The 18717-nt window shown below is 59.0% G+C and overlaps 1 protein-coding gene across 2 annotated transcripts in view; it reads left to right on the top strand.

Annotated features, from left to right (window-relative positions):
• TMBIM1 (transmembrane BAX inhibitor motif containing 1) overlaps positions 1–18717 on the top strand; it is a 29343-nt gene that overhangs the window by 6203 nt on the left and 4423 nt on the right. For both annotated transcript variants that reach the window (XM_075001471.1, XM_075001472.1), the window contains exons 2-4: positions 15963–16261; positions 17378–17472; positions 18409–18473. In XM_075001471.1, coding sequence (XP_074857572.1) covers positions 16000–16261; positions 17378–17472; positions 18409–18473 — 422 coding nt within the window. In that variant the 5' untranslated portion in view covers positions 15963–15999. The remainder of the gene's footprint in view (positions 1–15962; positions 16262–17377; positions 17473–18408; positions 18474–18717) is intronic.

Below are 18717 nucleotides of genomic sequence, written 5' to 3'. Positions count from 1 at the left end.
CCTTTTTTTAATGCCAATACATCTTTTTTGAGATGAGGAGACCACATCTGTTAGATGGGGGAGGTCTGGAGCTGGGCTTCTGCCAAGCTGGATCAGTGCTCTGACGCTGAGAAGAGTAGACCTGGGGTCCCCCCCCCACAAGACAGCTTACATTTATGGTGGCCTCTCTCTTCTGGAAACCTGCACCATTTGGTCATCCTAGGCACCCAAAGACCTCTGCCCTCTCGCTGTGGCCGTCAGTCATCCCTGGCACGTTCTTCTCAGTGCTGCCCCATCCATCTTCCTAGAGGCCCTCTGAATCTGCTTGCGAAAGAAGCTGCTCACCTCTGACTCCCGAGGGGGTCAATTTGTCTGCTTTCCCAGTGCACAGGGCTTTCCTGTCCTTGGAGCTGGTTCTGTTCCCCTCTCCACCTGCTGCAGCTCTTCGGAGGTGTTCTCCTTCCGTGCCTCTCCCTCACACCTACCTCGTCCCACAGGGCACTCGGTCACGTCAAAGGGAGAGGTTTGCTCTGGGACCAAGACCTCCTCTTGCCCTTGAATATTCTGAGGGACTGTGCTACCCAGATTTGATACAAAAGACTCAGTACAAACTTTCCTTGTGGAAGGACTTCACACAAACTTTTTCTGTCTCTCACACACACACTCACACACACTTAATACAATACAAGGTTATAAGCAAATGATACCAACTCTGACATCAGAGGCTGCATTAGAGGGGTGTCTCCGTCCCCAGATGGCCCCTTGGCACCTGTGTCCTGCCTCTCCCTGGCTGCCCGTTGGGTCATCCCCCTGCTGCTGGGCAGGACCTCTGGGCCGGGGCTTGCTGGCCTCAGCCAAGCAGGAGGTGCCCAGAGGAAGGGCCTGGCGCTCCTTCCGCTGTCGTAGCCTGAGGGGGAACCTTAATCTCAGCCCGGGCTGCCAACGGCACCCGCCCACGGCGGAGCAGTGTGTGGCCCCGATTCACCGTCTCCACTCGGCCTGCTGCTTGCACAGGGATTCCCGTGGGACCCCCGGCTGGTTGGCGAGCGGGAGGACAGAACCGGGGCTGGATTGCCACCATGGGGAGATCTCCGGAGGTGTCAGGCACTGGCTCTGATCCAGCAGAACCACGTGATCCTGTCTCCCAGCCAGCGGTGGGTTAGCCACAGGGCCAACAGGGCCTATGCCCAGAGGCCCGGCCCAGCATGAGCGGCCTCCCAAGAGAGTCAAGTGCTGCTCGTCTGGCTAGCAGAGCGCCCGCAGCCGGCAGCCTGTGTTTCTGCTGGGGGTGCCCATCTGCCCAGGCCTTGGTGCGCAGAATACAATTCATTCTGCAGACGGATGAAAAAAAAACTAAAGGACGCCCTGGCAGGTGGCCCAGCCGGCAAGAGGCTCTTTGGCGTGCGGAGCAGGGGACAGGCCCAGCTGAGCCCCATGTGAACCCCTCACTGTGAGTCGCTGTGCCCAGGGACTGCCTGGCCGCTGCTGGGAGGAGGGGGCTGGGCCGCTGTAGTGGGGCCAGGCAGGGTTATGGTGGGACGCAGCAGGATGCCCTTGCGGGGAATTGCTGCCAGGACAGGACTCGCAGGCGGCTGGCAGGGGTCCCTTTGCCTGTGGCTGGCTGCTTGCCCCGGCTGGGCTGGAAGCCACACAGCAGACAAGCAGGCACATGGAGCTGCTGGTCCCCCACCGGCTCTAACCAGCCTGGAGGGGTGTGCGCTGGTACCAGGCTCTGCTATTGCCCAGGGACGCGAGAGCGTCGTCTCAGCTGGCAGGGAGTGCCAGGCATGGGCCCTCCAGCTGTCACTGCCTGCGGTGGGGCACAGCCTCCCCCGGACCAGCAGCTTCATAGAACACTAGGACTGGAAGGGACCTCAAGGGGTCATCGAGGCTGGTCCCCTGCCCTCATGGCAGGGCCAAGCATCATCTATATCATCCCCAACAGACCTCTGTCTAACCTGCCCTCAAATATCTCCAGTGATGGAGATCCCACAACCTCCCCAGGCAGCTTATCCCAGTGTTTAACCGCCCTGACAGGTAGGAACTTCTTCCTCATGTCTAATCTAGACCTCCCTGGCTGCAGTTTAAGCCCATTGCTCCTCGTCCTGTCCTCAGAGGCCAAGGGGAGCAATTTTTCTCCCTTCTCCGCCTGGTAACACTCTTTGAGGTGCGTGAAAACCGCTGTCATGTCCCTGCTCAGTCTTCTCTTTTCTGAGCTAAACAAGCCTGGTTCTTCCAGTCGTCCCTCACAGCTCATGTTCTCTGGACCCTTCATCATTCCTGCTGCTCTTCTCTGGGCCTTCTCCAATTTCTCCCCATCCCTCTTGAAATGTGGTGTCCAGAACCCGACACAAGACTCCAGCTGAGGCCTAATGAGCGCTGAGTAAATGGAAGAACGACTTCTCCTGTCTTGCTCACCACACTCCTGTTAATGCCTCCCAGAATCACACTTGCTTCTTTTGCATCCGTGTCAGGCTGTTGACTCGCACTTAGCTTGTGGCCCACTCTGAGCCCTCCATCCCTTCCCGCAGCGCTGCTTCCGAGACAGTCGCTTCCCATTCTGTGTGTTGGAAACTGGTTGTCCCTCCCTAAGTGGAGCACTTTGCATTTGTCCTTCTTATGCTCCATCCTCTTTACCTCAGGCCAATTCTCCAGTCTGTCCAGATCGTTTTGAATTCTGACCCTGTCCTCCAACACAACCGCAGCCCCTCCCAGCTTGGGCTCATCTGCAGACTAAATAAGCGTCCTCTCTCGATGGAGATAGTTAATAGAACTGGCCCCAAAACAGATCTCTGAGGACCTCCCCCCTTGTTATGCCCTTGCAGCAAGACTGCGAACCATTAATAACCACTCTCTGAGAACGGTTATCCAGCCAGTTATGCACCCACCTTACAGTGGCCCCATCTAAGTTGTATTTGCCTAGTTTATTGATAAGATCATGCGAGACCGTGTCAAATGCTTTACTAATGTCTAAGTATACCACATCCACAGCGTCTCCCTTATACACAAGACTTGTTTCTCCTCTCGAAAGCTGTCAGATTGGTCTGGCATGATTTGTTCCTTGCAAATCCACGCTGGCTGTTACCTATCACCTTATTTCTTCCAGATGTTTGCAGATTAATCCCTTCATTGTTTGTTTCATTATCTTTCCTGGCACAGAAGTTAAACCGACTGGGCTGTAGTTTCCTGGATTGTTCTTTTTTCCCTTTTTTTATAGATGTTTGCCCTTTTCCAGTCATCTGGAATCTCTCCGGACTTCCAGGACTTTTCAAAGACGATAGCTAAGGGCTCAGAAACCTCCTCTGTCAGCTTCTTAAGTATTCTAGGATGCATTTCATCAGGCTCTGGTGACTTGAAGACATTTAATTCTCCGAAGTAATTTTTAACTTGTTCCTTATGTATTTTATCCTCTAAACCTACCCCCTTCCCACTAGCATGCACTACGTTAGGCATTTCTGGAGTCTTCTTGGTGGAGACCAAAACAGAGAAGTCATTAGGCACCTCTGCCATTTCCGAGTTTCCTGATACTGTTTCTCTGTCTCCACTGAGTAGTGGACCTGCCCTGTCCTTGGTCTTCCTCTTGCTTTTAATGTATTTATAGAATGACTTCTTCTTACCCTTTATGTCTCTAGCTATTTTGAGCTCGTTCTGTGCCTTGGCCTTTTTAATCTTGCCTCTGCATATCTGTATTGTTTGCTTATAGTCATCCTTTGTAATTTCTCCTAATTTCCATTTTTATATGACTCCCTTTTGGTTTTGAGATCATGCCAGATCTCCTGGCTAAGCCAAGGGTCTCTTTCCCCATACTTTCTAGCTTTCCTATGGAATGGTATAGTTTGCTTTTGGGCCCTTAATAATGTCCCTTTGAAAAACTGCCAACTCTCCTCAGTTGTTTTTAATCTTAACCTTGCTTCCCATGGGCCCTTACCTACCAGCTCTGTGAGTTTACCAAATTCTCTTTCCTGAAATCCATTGTCTCTATTTTGCTGTTCTCCCTTTCCCTGTTCCTTAGAATCGTGAACTTCCTGATTTCATGGTCGCTTTCTCCCAAGCCGCCTTCCACTTTCAGATTCTCAGCGAGTTCCTCCCTATTTGTTAAAATCAGATCTAGGGCTGCTTCCCCCCAGTAGCTTTTTCCACCTTCTGAAATAACAAAACATTGTCATCCATGCAGTCCAGGAACTTTCTGGGTATTCTGTGCCTTGCTCTGTTAGTTTCCCTTGATGTGCCTGGGTAGTTGAAGTCCCCCATCACCACCAAGTCCTGTGCTTTGGATAATTTTGTTAATTGCTTAGACAAAGTCTCACCCACCTCTTTTCTGTGGTAGACCCTATCACAACGTCAAGCTTGTTCTTTACCCCTTTTAACCTAACCCAGGGACTCTTAATGCATCTGTCTCCTGCATCCATCTCCACCTCAGTCCAGCATGCACATTTTTGATGTATGAGGCAACACCTCCTCCCTGTTTACCCTGCCTGTCCTTCCTGAGTAAATCGGGCCCTTCTCTACCAATATTCCGATCATGCGTATTCTCCCTACCAAGTTTCTGTAATACAAATTATGTCGTAGTTGTTTGTTTGTTTGTTAGGATTTCAAGTTCTTCCCACTTATTCACCATACTTCTTGCATTTGTGTATCGGCATCTAAGATACTGATTTCCTTTTGCCTCCCCCCCAGTTCTGCCTAGTCCCTCTTTTTTTCTCCGCTATTATAGCTCATGGTCCCTCCCGCTTCCAACGCAACTCCCAGGTCTCCAGGTATTGTACATACCTGTGGGCTTTGGTCACCTGTCCCCGTTGATCCTAGTTTAAAGCCCTCCTCGCTAGGTTAGCCAGTCTCGATCCAAATACATCCTTCCCATTCCTGGGAAGGTGAATCCCGTCCCTGCGTAGCAGTCCTTCTCGGAACAGCATCATGTGATCAAGGAAGCCAAGGCGCTCCTCGCAGCCAGGCATTCACCTCCAGGATGCACCTCTCTTTGCCTGGGCCCCTGCCCTGGACAGGAAGGATTGAGAACACCACCTGTGCTCCCAGCTCCTTCCCCCGCACTCCCAGAGCCCTGCAGTCACACTTGGTCTGCTCCAGGTTGCACGTGGCAGTAGCATTCGTGCCCACAAGGATGCGTAGCCCGGGCAGTAGTCGGCAGGCCGGGTAATCCTCGACAGCGCCTCCGTAACGTCTCGGATACGGGCCCCCGGCAGGCAGCACACCTCCCAGGGTGACACGTCAGGGCGACAGATGGGTGCTTCCTTCCCCCCTCAGAGGAGAGTCTACTACCTCCACTACCCTACGTTTCCTCCTCGTAGTGGTGGCAGCAGACTCCCAGCCTTGGGGGGTACCAGGCTTCTCCGATTCACCTGTAGGGGTGATTCCTTAGCTCCTGAATGTCCATATCTAGAACGGCGAAACGGTTTCCCGGAACCAACCTGGGAGGGTTGGGAGCAGGAGTGGAGCTCTGCCCACTGCCGGAAGTGGCCAGCTGCCAGTGTCCCCCCCGAGCCCTCTCCACCTGCCCTGATGGTGGGTCAGCACTCCTGAGTGGCGGGACAGCTGTCTTACCCGCAGCTGGCGCCACACAAATACTGTCCAGGAATGGCTCGTGGAGTCGAATACTCCTAAGCCTGGCTGCCTCCTCCTGCAGCTCCAGCACCCGCTTCCTGAGAGCTCCTACCAGAAGACACCTTCCAAATTGGATGGTCTCCCCAGCCTGGACTTCAGCGGGTGGGAATTGCAAGTCACAGGCCCTGCAAAACTACACCCGGATCGGGCCTGTCTGACTACAGGTGTAGGTAGAGGAGACAGGGGAGTGCTGGCACAGGTGTTTGGGGTCTTCCTACCCACAGTGGAAGCCCCTCTGTCAAACCCCCTCTTAAAGCTCCACTTTCTGCAGCGCCCTGATCGCTCCGACTCTGGCTTTATAAAGCCTGCAAACCTCGGTCAGGCCTCCCCCTCGTTAGCCTTCCCGTGTGATTGATCCTGAGGCTGATCAAAGGCAATCATGGGAACAAGGGTTTACGAGAGGTTCCAGCCCCCCCCAGGCACACAATCCCAGCTGCCCCAGTAACTGAAACTGAAATCACCTGCAATCAGAATTTAAGCAGTCGGGCAAACTCAGCGTGGTAGTTTGGGATAGTTTTTTGTATAAAAGTTTTGGAGACCGTCAGAAGGAACTAGCTCCCCTCTCAAAGCTCCGTCCTCTTTGCAACCACCTGGTGGCAAGCTCAAGGCTGTGAGATCTAATCCCTCAGCAGGACCCCAGCTCTGTCCCAGGCGTGGCGAGTCAGGGCTGGCGGTTGGGTACGGTTGGATGGCAGCCGAGCTGGTCCCCCAGGCGCAGAGGCAGGTTCCAGCTGGGGGTGGTGAGTCCTCTGGGTGTACGGAGAAGGCACAGCCCCCTGGAGTGGCATGAGCGGGTGCTGCCCCTCACATTGTCACAGGGCGATGGGCGAGTCACAAGGAGCTGGCGGGGGGGGGGGATGACTGTGTCTGGCGGGAATGGGACAGCCTGGCGGGGTCTGTGCGTGTGGGAGAGCCAGATGAGCAGGAGCCGGCTGGGGGGCTCCCCAGACCCCTGGGGAGAACAGCCAGGTCCTCCGTGCTCATGGCCGGGAGGTGGCGGAGGGGCCAGGAGGCTCTGTGCAGAGAGGGTGGGGATGGAGGGAGCAAGGGGCCAGGGCAATGGCTGGGACGATCCGGGTGGGGGCAGGCAGGTGGCTGGAGAGGCGCAGGAAGCCAGGCGGGGGCAGCTGCTCAGGGCCGCCTGGCCATGGCGGCTAAGTCTGTGCAGGTGCAGGGCTGGCCGCACAGCCGCAGGCTGCCTGCAGTGAGGCTCTGCCCCAGATGGCTGTAGCGGGGGCCAGAGCCCCAGAGCGAGGCGCTGGGGAGACGATGAGTTAAAGACGGGGCTGGGAGAGGAGGAGGTCGGGGACTGGGTCTCCACCGCCACCCCACTGAGTGCTGAGCCCGTGGGGTACGGCTGCTTGAACCCGCCCAGCCCCGCCGTTTGCAGCAGCTGCTCGTGCAGGGTCTGGAGCCCCCGGGGGCCGCGCTGCCTTGGGAACGGCGCTGGCTGGGCCGCATGGGCGGGGAGCAGCTGCCCAGGCGTCTGGCTTGGCTGCGGGTGCCTGGTGAGGAGCATGAGTCAGGCAGGGAGGGAGCAGAAGGCGCAGTTGGAGCTGCCTTCCTGGAAGCCTCCCTCCGCCAAGCAGAGCCAGGAACAGAGCTGCTGGGACGGGGAGGGACTGCACCTGCGCCCCAGGCAGGCTCCAGGGAGGTGTGGCTGGAGTCAGCCAGTGGCAGGTGCTGGGAAGGGCCAGGCTGTGCCCCTCTGCCCCTGGCACATGAGGCATCCCTGGCCCCGGAGCCTGTGGGCTGGGTTCGTTGCGACACAGGACAGCTGCGGACGCAGCGTCAGGCCCTGCCTCCTTTCCGCCGGCCAGGCGTGCCGCCCGGAGCCAGGAGCGCCCTTGTGCCGCCCGGTGAGACAGAGGGGCAAATTCCTCTCCGCCTCTGGCCCAGGGCACAGGCTGGACGCCGCGAGGGGACAGCAGGGCCCAGGCCTGCAGGCAGGGAGCTGTGTGGGAATTTAGACCCCAAGCGACTGGGGCACTTGCGGGTGGCAGCGGAGCTGAGAACTGGGGCGGGAGCCCCTAAACTCCGCCTCAGATGCCCACGCAGCATTGGGAGCCGAACCCGGGGGCCTGGCTCCCCGTGCGGCGTTTCTCACCTTGGGAAGGCGGGGGCTGCGGGTTCCCCGGGGACGGAGGCAAACCCAGGTTACGAGTGATTCTCAACTCTCTGCAGCCGGTCCCCCCCTTGCATTGCACGCGGCCAGGCTGCAGCACGGCGTCTTAACCCGGCTCTCCGTCACGGCGTCTCCCCGCCAGGGCCTGCGGACGGTTCTCGCTCTCTGATCTCCTGCAGCATGGGGGGGTGCAGCTGCTGCCTGGGGACGTGAGCTCCCCAGCCTGTGGCCCCCCATTCTCTGCCCAGACCCTGCCCCCTTCCCACTGTCTCCCTCTTCTCTCTGCTCCCCCCCTTTCCGGCCAAATCCCCGAACCCGCATGCAGCAAATGACACTTGAGGGAAAACCCGCTTCTGAGACACTGGAGCCTGTCTTGGTCAGCCTCGGGCTCTGTGAGATTCCCTGAGATTGGTCAGAGATTTATTTGACGAAACTTTGTAGTCAGGGCAGGTCAGTTGTCCTGCTGAATGTGACGTTAAATATTGTGGAACACGTGTGGAGCTGTTCTCAGTTTGCCATTTTCTCCCTTGGGATTTCTAAGCTGCTTTTATATTTTAAATATACTCTGAACACCTCCTCAGGCAATCGTTCCAGATTACTGTGTACTTAAACTCACTGAAATAAAGGTAAAGCAGCAGAAACGTAGCACTTGAAAGACTAACGAAATGATTTATTCAGTGATGAGCTTTCCTGGGACAGACCCACTTCTTCAGGTGTTGTTTTAAATTAATTAGTCAGAGCTCAGGACGTTAATAACTTTGAGCATTGGCCTGCTAAAGCCCGGGCTGTGAGCTCAATCCTTGAAGAGGCCATTTAGGGAGTAGGGCAAATAGATGCCAGGGATGGTGCTTGGTCCTGCCAAGAGGGCAGGAGCCTGGACGAGATGACCTCCCAAGGTCCCTTCCAGTTCTGGGAGATGTGTATCTCCAGTTATATATACCAAACAAAGTTCATTGCTTTTGGAAAAAGGGAACACGCTTTTGTGTGATTTTCATACCAAGGCATGTTTATGAAATTTTACTGTGTGTTTGTTCAAATAGGCATCCAAGGGTTTTAGGCCTTTCATCGGATTTTATATCTCTGTAAGGTCCTGAGTTTGGTGGAAGGTCTCTTAAAACTCATTCATTAGTCAGAAGTAAAAGGGAAACATCTGTGCAGGTATCTAGAGAAAACGAATGTTGTCTGTTTCAGGACTCTCCTCAGCAAGTGGGAGAAAGGCTGGGAAGACTTTGGCAGTGAGTCTTTGTACCATCCCAATGAAAATTAAAACCAATATTTTAGATCAGGGTGATCTTTTGAATGATTTATTTATTTATTTAAAACCCTGTCTGAAGAGCCTGGTATTGAAGGCTAAACCTGAATGTTCAGCTTGCGCTTCTAAAGATCTATGCAAACATATTTTTTTTAGAGATTTTATAGGCTTCAGCCGCAAACTAATGAAATAGTTAAAGCAAATGTTACATTCAGGTCGTGCAGGAATAGTGAGGCACAACTGGTTCTGTCAGTAAATTCAGAGTTGGCACATGTCTGCTAAATGCTGTCATTGCCACTTAATGGCTCTCACAGGTTCAGTGTTAGGCGAATAGGTCTGACAAGCTGGAAGGCTTTTGCTTTTAAGTTAACAGAGGCACTTTCAGGAGGTGCGGGGCTGTCAGGGAGAAATAGCAGGGCCATTTTCAGGGCAGGACACAACTTGTTCTTGACTGTGCATTTGCTTGTGATTTGTTCAGACTCATTGTAAAAGTCCCAGCCCACGTTGCTCTGGGCTAGGGCTCTTCCCAAGCCCGACTTTCCCTCCTGATTTCCTTCTACTCACCCTAGTCCCTTGGTCCCACACAGGCTCCTGTCTTTCCTACCCTTCCGATACTGACAGCACCACGACATATCCCCTCGGAGACCCAGCTCAGCCACACCAGGCCTCTGAGTGTCGTCTCTTTGTCTTCCCGCGGCAAGGCCTTTGGTTACAGAGTGAAACTCCCCTTTCTGCCCGACCCAGGCGAGGGGAGACAGGGCCAAATGTGAGGCTGTCTCCAGGGCTTGTGGCCTTTGTCTGGCCTGCCCTCCGACCCGGCAAAGGGGGTGGTTCTGGGAAGTAGAGAAATAGACAGCCAGGCCTTGAGCTGCCCACATACGCCTCTGGCTGCTATTTCTCTCCTCGCTCCAGTGACTCCCCCAGGCCAGCTCCCGGTTCCTGGGCTGCCCTGCATCCTGGGTGCACAGCTCCTGGTCGTCCCAACGCCAGGCCTTAGAGACGCAGCGCCATGTGCTGATGGCAGCATGGGGACAATTATTTTGTCCTAGGCATGAGGGTGGCAGCCTGTGTCGGGTCATCCCCGCCCTCCGGGACTGCAGACTCCGGGGTTTCTGGCTCACCAGCTGGGCAGTTTATTTTTGGCTGCACAGTCATATGGTTGACAAAGCAGCAGGGAGGACGGGCAAAAATAGAATGCCCCATGTCCGGCCTGGCCCGGAGAGCCCCACTCCGGCTCGCTGAGTGCAGGAGGTGGGAGCCTGCAAGAAGTTTTAAGTGTCCTGCCACTAAAGGCGTCTGCTTAAAAAAACTCCCCAAGGTCACCGACTCCCTGAGCCGGGGGGAGCTGCTGCCACCACCCCTTTGAGAGCCCAGGAGTCACGCTCGGGGTGTTTCCCTCTGGGGTAACCCCAAGTTCTGACTCCACCCTCAGCAGAGACCTTGGAAACAGCCAGCAGGTTCTTAATAGCTGACTTGCCGGTCACAGGCACCGCACAGGGATCCTTCTGCCTTCCCGGACGCGGGAATCCGATCAGAGCCTTGGCGAGGTGATTGTATTAACGCGCCAAAGACAAGCTAGCTGGCACAGCACAATGAAAACCCGGGCAATGAAAGCACGGGTCAAGCGTGACCGTGTACAGGGGGCGTAGATCAGCTGGAGACGTCCGACAAACCAAAACGAAAGCTCATGCTCCAAACTATCTGTTGGTCAATAAGGTGCCACAGGACTTCTTGTTGTTTTCGAAGACACAAACTAACACGGCCACCCCTGTGATACTCGGCACTAGGGGCAGTTGTCCGGGGCTGGCTGCCACAGGGTCAGTTTCCTGGCACAGGCGGGGCAGCCCCCCAGCCAGGGCCAGCAGAGTGAGGCCAGCTTCCCCAAGGGTGCTGGTGACATCCTCTCTGGGTGTGCGGCCGTTACTGACAGATTCCATACCCGGTTCCTGGCTCAGTCCGTCTCCCAGCTCACCGTTGCTCACGCCGGGGGCTGCCCCAGGCAAATCGCTGCTTCAGTTCGAAAACCCCACGCTCTGCCCCAGCTCGCCTGGCTCCTTGCCAACGCTTCCTGGAGCTTTTCAGGGACCTGCTCTCTCTGGGTTTAACCCTGAGCAGGCGACGTCGCTAGCGGGATGCTGGGCTGCCTAGGAAAGGGGGTCGCCTGCGTTTCATCGCGAGGGTGAAACACTCACTCCTTACCTCGGTGCAACATTTCGGTTTCTATAAGCTGAGGCTGGCTGGTGGCTGTCCGAGTGGTTTTTTGGTTGCTGCGCATCGCATCTCAGGAGAGAGACCCGGCCTGGCCCGGGTTTGGCTGCACACAGGGCATGCCGGGAGATTTCCCCTGGAAAGGAGAGCGATGTTCACCAGCCCATTTCCACCGTGGTGGGCGACCTGTGGCCCAAGGGGCGCACGCGGGCCATCGCGGTTGTGTGTGTGGCCCGTGGGATGTTTAATTACCGTTGGCCAGGCCCAGGGTTGTCGGATCTCCCTGGTGTCTGTCTGCGGTGGTTTTTCCGACCGGTATTCCTAAAGCAGCGTGACCGTAAGCCAGGGCACTGGGAAGCGTGGCACGCATTGGTTGCACACCGCATTGGCTGGCAGAGCCGGGCGCTCCCTCGGCAGCCAGCCCGAGCTCTGCTACGGTTAATTCAGCTCACCCCCTGCATTCTGGCAGTGCCGGGGCACAGGGCGGCAGTGCCCCATCCGGGCAGATGGTCGTGGTTAGGACAACCCGGCAGCCCGCTGAGATGGGGGGGCCGCTTGTGTGGTCCGTTTACGAGCCCCGGTTCCTGCTCCAAGCCCTTTGCGTCTACTTCTCCGCTGTGCCCAGGAGCCCTGCGGCACGAAATGCCGCCCACCCTGCCGCGCATGCGGGCTCGGCCGCAGGACCCAGGCCCCTCCTGAGTCCCCTGGCAGCTTCCCCTGTGGCTTGCGGGTGCCTCTGTAGGTGAAGAAACCATGTGCCCCCAGGAAGCAGAGCTGCGGCAGCTGGGTGGAGTGTGACCCAGAGGCTTGCAGCTGGCTGCTCCCCAGCAGGGAGTACCCTGCGATTGCGCCTAAGAGAGACTGCTGGGCGAGTTTGCTTGGGAGACGTCAAAGGGGCTGGGCTGGGGATTTACCCCATGGATCCCCTCTGCGCTTGGGGCTGGGGGGTGGTAGTGACCCCTGGGGCGTGCTCCCTGTGAGGGGGGGCTCAGCTGACGCCTGCTAAGGAGGGCGATCGTACGCCCTGGGGTGGGTTTCCGACCCCTTCGCTCCCATGGCTGCTGCCGGTGCCACTTTCCGGGACCCCAGAACGAGCCTCGGCAACCCCAAGATCTCTGGCAGGAGGTCTCCCAGCAGGATCACTCCCTGGCCTTCCTCCTGCCCCCGCCTGTGCCGTGGGAGCGGAAGGCCTGGGCTCCGGTTTACCAGGCCTGCGGTGGCTGAGGCATGGCCATGGATCGGAGCTGATTAGATAGCGGCGTCCTCCTGCCCTCCTGGAGCCGCCAGCTCCCCTGTCCTCTGTGCCAAAGGCAGCTGATCCAAGCAGCACTTGCCTCCCGGAAGCGTGTGGCGAGGAGAACTGTGATATTCTGGGGCCATGGCAACACCCAGCAGCACCCTTTGGTGGCTGGAATCCAAGCTGCCGGCCTGTGTCATAGACCCGATACTGCTCCAAGCAAAGGGGGATTCTCCTTGGCTCCCATTGGAAGGACTTCTGCTGCTCTAGCTGGATGGGCTTAGCGCTGGCTACTCCGCCACTGCTGGGGATTTCAGAGTTAGGCCAGGGGGAATTCTGCCTTAAGTGATCCTGAACTGACTCTGGTGTTTTCTTCTGCATGCGCCTCACAGCTGAGGCTCGTGAATGGGTCTCAGATGTCATATATGCCCACCCATATGGCAGGGAGGTATTTATTATCCCCCACGCTCTAGAGGAGGAGAGAGGCCTGGGAAGTGGCAGTGTCGAGTGAGATCCCTCTGTTGCTGAGCTGTGACTAGACCTTGTGGTAGTGACCCCAGGTCTTTGCTCTAACCACTAGACTGACGTTCCTCCAGGAGCTGCACGGGGAACCCCCGGTCCAGGATGGACTCCTGGTCCTTTCACCACCGAATTGTCTCCCCATTTCCTACCACCGTTCTAAGCCTAGCGCATCAGATGGGAACGCTGGAGCTGGTGGGGGCTGGGAGAGGGGCGTGGCCCTTCGGGGGTGTCCTGAACCTCTTTAGAGATGTGGAATGTGAGTCCAACCCCAAGAACCTTCCCCTTTGTGCCAGGAACCCCCTGGAGCACTTGTCCTCAAAGCACTTTGCAAAGGGCCCTCCTACCCACTGTACGGAGGGGGAAACTGAGGCACAAGGCTGGTCAAGGTCTCCCCCAGCGGGCCAGTGACGGGACAGGGGCTAGAATCCCGGTGTCCTCGGCCAGCAGTGTCCAATAGGAATTCAAAGATCGCCACACTTGGGGTTGTCGTCTCTCCACATTCGCCACTTTCCTCCGCCCCTGCGCCCCCACTCTGTGAGTGCCTCCCCAGAGCCAGGCATCCCTAGCCCCCCATTCTCCAGTGAGTCACCAGAGCCACCACCTGCTTCTCCCACCGCGTGGGATGGGCGGACGGCACCTCCCCTGCGCGGCTCTGGTGGAGAGCCGTATTCGCCACACCGCCGTGCCTGGCGGACGCCTCGTCCAAGGCTCTGTGCGCCAGGGCTTAGGCGGACGACCCCACTGAGCCTTTGTGGGAAGGGGAACCTATTTACAAATCAAGCCACCCACCTGCGGCTCTTGGACTCCCAGGGGTTCCCTGGGCAGATGCTAAATGCCAGCGGTGCCCCAGAACCTGGTGTCTGTAGGGCCGGACCAGAGCATTAAGCTGCAGGTGGGGTGGGGTGTGTCCAGGCTCTGATGGGGTCTGAGTCTCGCTCAGCAGCCAGGGGAGCAAAGCTGGTGGGCTGGTGCTGGCGTAAAAGGGAGGCGAGGAAACGCAGGATGAGGCCCTACACTTGCGACCCCTTCGGGCCAGCACAGGATCAGGGGGAGGGTTTGTGGTTAGGGGTGTCCCTCCTGCTCCTGCCTGCAGTGACCCTGCCCGCCGAGGGCTCTGGGTGTGCCGCATTGCAGCCGGGAGAGGCCCTGCCACCGAGGGATGAGCTGTCTCTCCTGACAGGCTGTTCGTGAAGCGTGGGGCAGCCCTGCGCCAGTCGCTTCTTCCCCCAAGGCGGACCTGGAAGGGCGTTTGCTGGGGAAGCCTTAATCTGTTCCGCCTGTGAGAGTGAGACTGGGCACAGGTAGTAGTGTAGACAAGTCCCTGCCGCGTCAGAGTCCTGTTCATCCCCATATGCCTCTGTGCTCCTGGCCTCCTCCAGCCGGGAGCCCGCCTGGGCACAGGGACTGGGTATCTCGCCCCCCGCCCCCCGCAGAGCTGTTCCTTTGCTTGTAACCCTTCCTCTGCTCCGCTTGAGCGACAGGAGCGTGCCCTGAGCTGTTGTGAGCAGCCTATCACTTCTCTCTGCAGGCCCAGCCACTCGTGCACCATGTGATCACACAGCTCTCCGCTTGTGCGTTGCACGCGCAGGCCTCTCTCCTTCCCTGCTCTGCCCCAGCGTGCTCGGTTCCGGCCTGTTCGCTCTGTGCCCCCTTTACTCCCCATCTCCAGGCTGTGCCCTCCTGCCCTCTGAGCTCCCCTCCCATGTGCCCTGGACTCTGAGCGCTCCACCCTGGCAGGGCCATCCTGGCACCACTGAAGCCAGCAGGTGTTTTGCAATTGGTCTGGAGGCTGGACTTTGACCCGTGGCCATGAATCAGCCTGGCATCCCTGCACTGCACTGCTTCACTGGGTGACCACGCTCTGGGAGAGATGCCAGCTCAGGGCAGCCACCCGCAAGCGGGTGACCAGGGGCGTTGGCTGCCGTTTGCTCAGAGCACGGCGGAGAAGAACCATCCCCCGGTCCTTGGTGGCTGGGGCAGAGCCATAACGAGATACTTCTGCGCCTGGGGCAAAATGTGATTTATGCGCCTCCTGCTCCTCCGGTTTAAAAAGTGGCTCGAGTTTACCAATTTTCATTGATCTTTACTTCAAGGAAAAATCCAGCACAGTTCTTAATTGGGCCAGTGAGGTAACAAAACCTAGTTTCAGTACTATTAGGACAATATTTTACATAGGGAGGTAAAAACCAATCGACAAAAGGCAATTCTTAACCAACAATGTAAGTGAAGGAACGTGCAATAAATAGTCATTCCAATGCTTACGACGAAGTTACTTCATGATAAAATGAGGAGCTTTTAAAACATTCCAGGGACCTTAGTTCCCATGTGAGAACAGACACCAAACACCCAGGGGCTGGGCCGGATGCCCATGGAGCCCTCTGCCCCAGATGTGCGGAGCAGCCCCGTTCATGCCCCCGCCTGGAGCAGGGGGCAGAGCCCGGCAGCACGGGAGAGGGGGTTAACCTCTTGGTGCCTGGAAGCTGCCAGGGCAGGGGCCAGCCCAGGCTGTGGGGCGGGGGTCAGACTGCTGCCCTGCGGGCACAGGAGGGTGTGGAGGACTCCGGCAGTTGGGGTTGAGCACCATTTGGGGCTGTTGGCGCCGTGGGTCTGTCTTGGCCAAGCCTGGCTCGCTGCCTCCGCCCAGCGTGCCAGGATCACTTGATCTGCACCCCTGAAGGAAGAGGGGAGGGGAGAATGATACACTGTGTGGGGGCCCCCCCCCAGGGCACAGGTTTATTAGGTGATTGTTGGCATTTAAGCCCCACCCAAGCTGGGGCCTCGCTTTGCCCTGTGCCAAGGCCTGCACGTTTCTGCCACCCTGCAGAGCACCTTCCAGTGGGGAGAAGGGGGCATGCAGAGTCTTTGGTTACCTGCCAGCAATAGGCTTTCTGGCATCCCCTGGAAGGGGGTTGTGCTTGGGGGGCGCGAACGGGACGGGCCCACCTGTTGGGTGTTTGGGCCCAGCGCCCAGGAATTGCCCAGACACCCTAACGGCTGATTTTCCCTTCCTCTGTCTCCAGGTGCTTGAGAGAGTCGGTTTGAGCCTTCGGCATCGCCATGTCATACCCCAGCGCCCCGCCACCCTACGACGACAAGAACCCCCTCTACCACCCGCAGCCCGGAACCTATCCCGGCGGCCACCCGCAGCCCGGCGCCTATCCCGGTGGTCACCCGCAGCCAGTACCCTATGGCGGGGGCTACCCGCAGCCGGCGCCCTATGGGGGGGGCTACCCGCAGCCAGGGGGCTATCCCCACCCGGGGGGCTATCCCCACCCGGCTGGCCCAGTGCCCCCCATGCCAACGGTCCCCATGAACTTAGGTAAGCTGAGCATTCACAGCAGGGTGCATCGTATGGGGGTGCGGCGCAGAAAACCTCGGCGCTCAGAGGGCTGCAGAGACCAGACTGCAGCTTCCCTCCGGCCACCAGCCGGCTGAAACAGACCAGGGCCACTGGGCTCTGGGAGCCCTGGGTCCAGGTTCTGCACAGAGGCAGGCGGCCCCAGGGACCAGGGCAAAGAGAGTAAGAAGGGGCTGGAATCTGCTCTCAGGGGATGGGGCCAGATGGGCCAACAGGGGGGCAGAACCCCAGTGGGACCAGAGGCCAGGGACTGCGGCGTGCAAGGCAGAGGAGCTGGTGGAGTGTGGGCGGGGTGATGGGTACGGTGAGCCAGGCACTGCAGGGCTCAGTGTGTGTCTGTGTATTTCCCTGCCCCATTGGAAAGGATGGGCCCCAATTGGCTGGACCAGGCTGGGACCCAGCCGGCATGACGGGGAGAGACTGACCCCACAGTGTAGGGGGCAGAGCACTGGGGAAATGCCCCCATGCGGCTGGGGGACGGGACAGGGCAAAGGCTGCTGGTGGGGAGCAGGTGGTCCCGTCCCAGTGGGCAGTGAGTGCCCTGTTGGGATGGAGAAGGCCGAGGCTCAGCCTGCAACCCGGCTGCACAGGATCGGTCCTGGCCGGGGTGGGGGGCGTGATGGGGGAGGGGAGGACGTGGCCCTCTCCCCATGGGCGCCCTCCTCTCCCCACGGGCGCCCCCGCCCCCACTGCGGGTGAGACAGAGACTCCTGCTTTGCAGCCAGCTGCTGCTGCTCTGAGTCTGGCGGCAGACAGAAGCCGTGGGCTTCAGGTCGTCCCATACAGCTACAGAAAAGGGCCTTATCCTTACAGGGCCCACTGTGTCCCGGCCTTGCTCTGCTGGGTACCGGCCCAGCCCTCTGGGCCATGGCATCAGGGAGGCCCAGGCTGCTGCCAAGGGGCTGTCTGGGTGGGATGTCCCATGGGGCAGCCCCCTCCTGGCTAGCGGGGAGGCACCGGATGCTTGGAACACCCGGGGCACGTGTCTCATTGGGGGGGGCCCAGGACAGCCCCTGCCCCTGCGGCTGGGCCAGTATTCAGGCACTGAGGTCCCCACCTTCCGTGCATCCCCCGCAGTGGACAGCTACGGCAGCGGAGACTCGGGGGAGGACGACGGGATCAGAACAAGCAGCTGGGACGACAGGAGCGTGCGACACGCCTTCATCCGCAAGGTAAGGCCAGAGGGGGCTGGCTGCCGGCCGGGGGCTGCAGGGTGGGGGACGGGGGAGGCACACCCCCTCCAGACTCTGGCCCCCAGGGACAGGCTGCAGCTGGGTGGGAGGCTGGGACCTGGGTACCCGTGGCTGGCGTGTTTGCGTGGCGAGGCTGCAGCTGGGGGGCAGGCTGGGACCTGGGTACCCATGGCTGGCGTGTCTGCGTGGCGAGGCTGCAGCTGGGGGGCAGGCTGGGACCTGGGTACCCGTGGCTGGTGTGTCTGCGTGGCGAGGCTGCAGCTGGGTGGGAGGCTGGGACCTGGGTACCCATGGCTGGCGTGTCTGCATGGCGAGGCTGCAGCTTGGGGGCAGGCTGGGACCTGGGTACCTGTGGCTGGCGTGCCTGCGTGGCGAGGCTGTAGCTGGGGGCAGCCTCGTGCTCCTGGGGCTGCAGGGTCCCCCGGTGCTGGCAGCTCGGCCCTGGGCTGGGGAGGGGGCTGGGACTGGAGCGGCCTGGGACACAGGGACACACACCCCCCTGCTCTCCAGGCTGGCAGGGTGCCTGGCCCATGTGGTGACCAGCTCCAGGGCCATGGGGCTGGATCTGTGCCCAGCCCTGGTACTCCAGCCTGGCTGCCACTGGGGCGTGGCAGGGCTGACGCTGAGGCTCTCAGGAGTTAGATCCAGTGGCTGCATCTCACCTGGGCACGGGGAGCAGTGAGGCCTCAGGCTCCCTGGGTGCATCTGTGCAGGCCCTGAGCGGGGCCACTGCCCACAGGCAAACCTACTGTGCCAGTCTGTGCCCTGGGGGGGCAGGGCGGTGCCCAGGGGTGACCCCCCACCTGTCTGTGCCCAGTGTGGGGGCAGGGCGATGCCGGGGTGACCCCCCGTCTCTCTGTGCCCAGTGTGGGGGCAGGGCGGTGCCGGGGTGACCCTGCTGTCTGTCTCTTGCAGGTCTACACCATTATCTCGGTGCAGCTGCTGGTGACCGTGGGCATCATTGCTGTGTTCACCTTCTAGTGAGTCCCAGCTGCCCCGAGCCCCCCTCGCTGCCAGCGCAGCCACCGCAAAGCCACGGGGGGCTGAGCCTGGCCGGGGAAGCCCCACTCCAGGGCTGTTCAAAGCCGGGTGGCTGCAGCCCTGTGGGACGGGCTGTAGGGGAGGCCTGGCCCGGCTCTGGCGGGAGGCCGGCTGGATCCTGGCAGGGCTGCCCAGGGAGGTTGGGGCAGGGGTACAGGTGGGTCCTAGCTCCCCGCCGGGGAC

This window comes from Carettochelys insculpta, chromosome 8 (genome assembly GCF_033958435.1).
Source record: "Carettochelys insculpta isolate YL-2023 chromosome 8, ASM3395843v1, whole genome shotgun sequence".
NCBI classification, from domain to species: domain Eukaryota; kingdom Metazoa; phylum Chordata; order Testudines; family Carettochelyidae; genus Carettochelys; species Carettochelys insculpta.
This window is presented reverse-complemented; position numbering and strand designations above follow the sequence as displayed.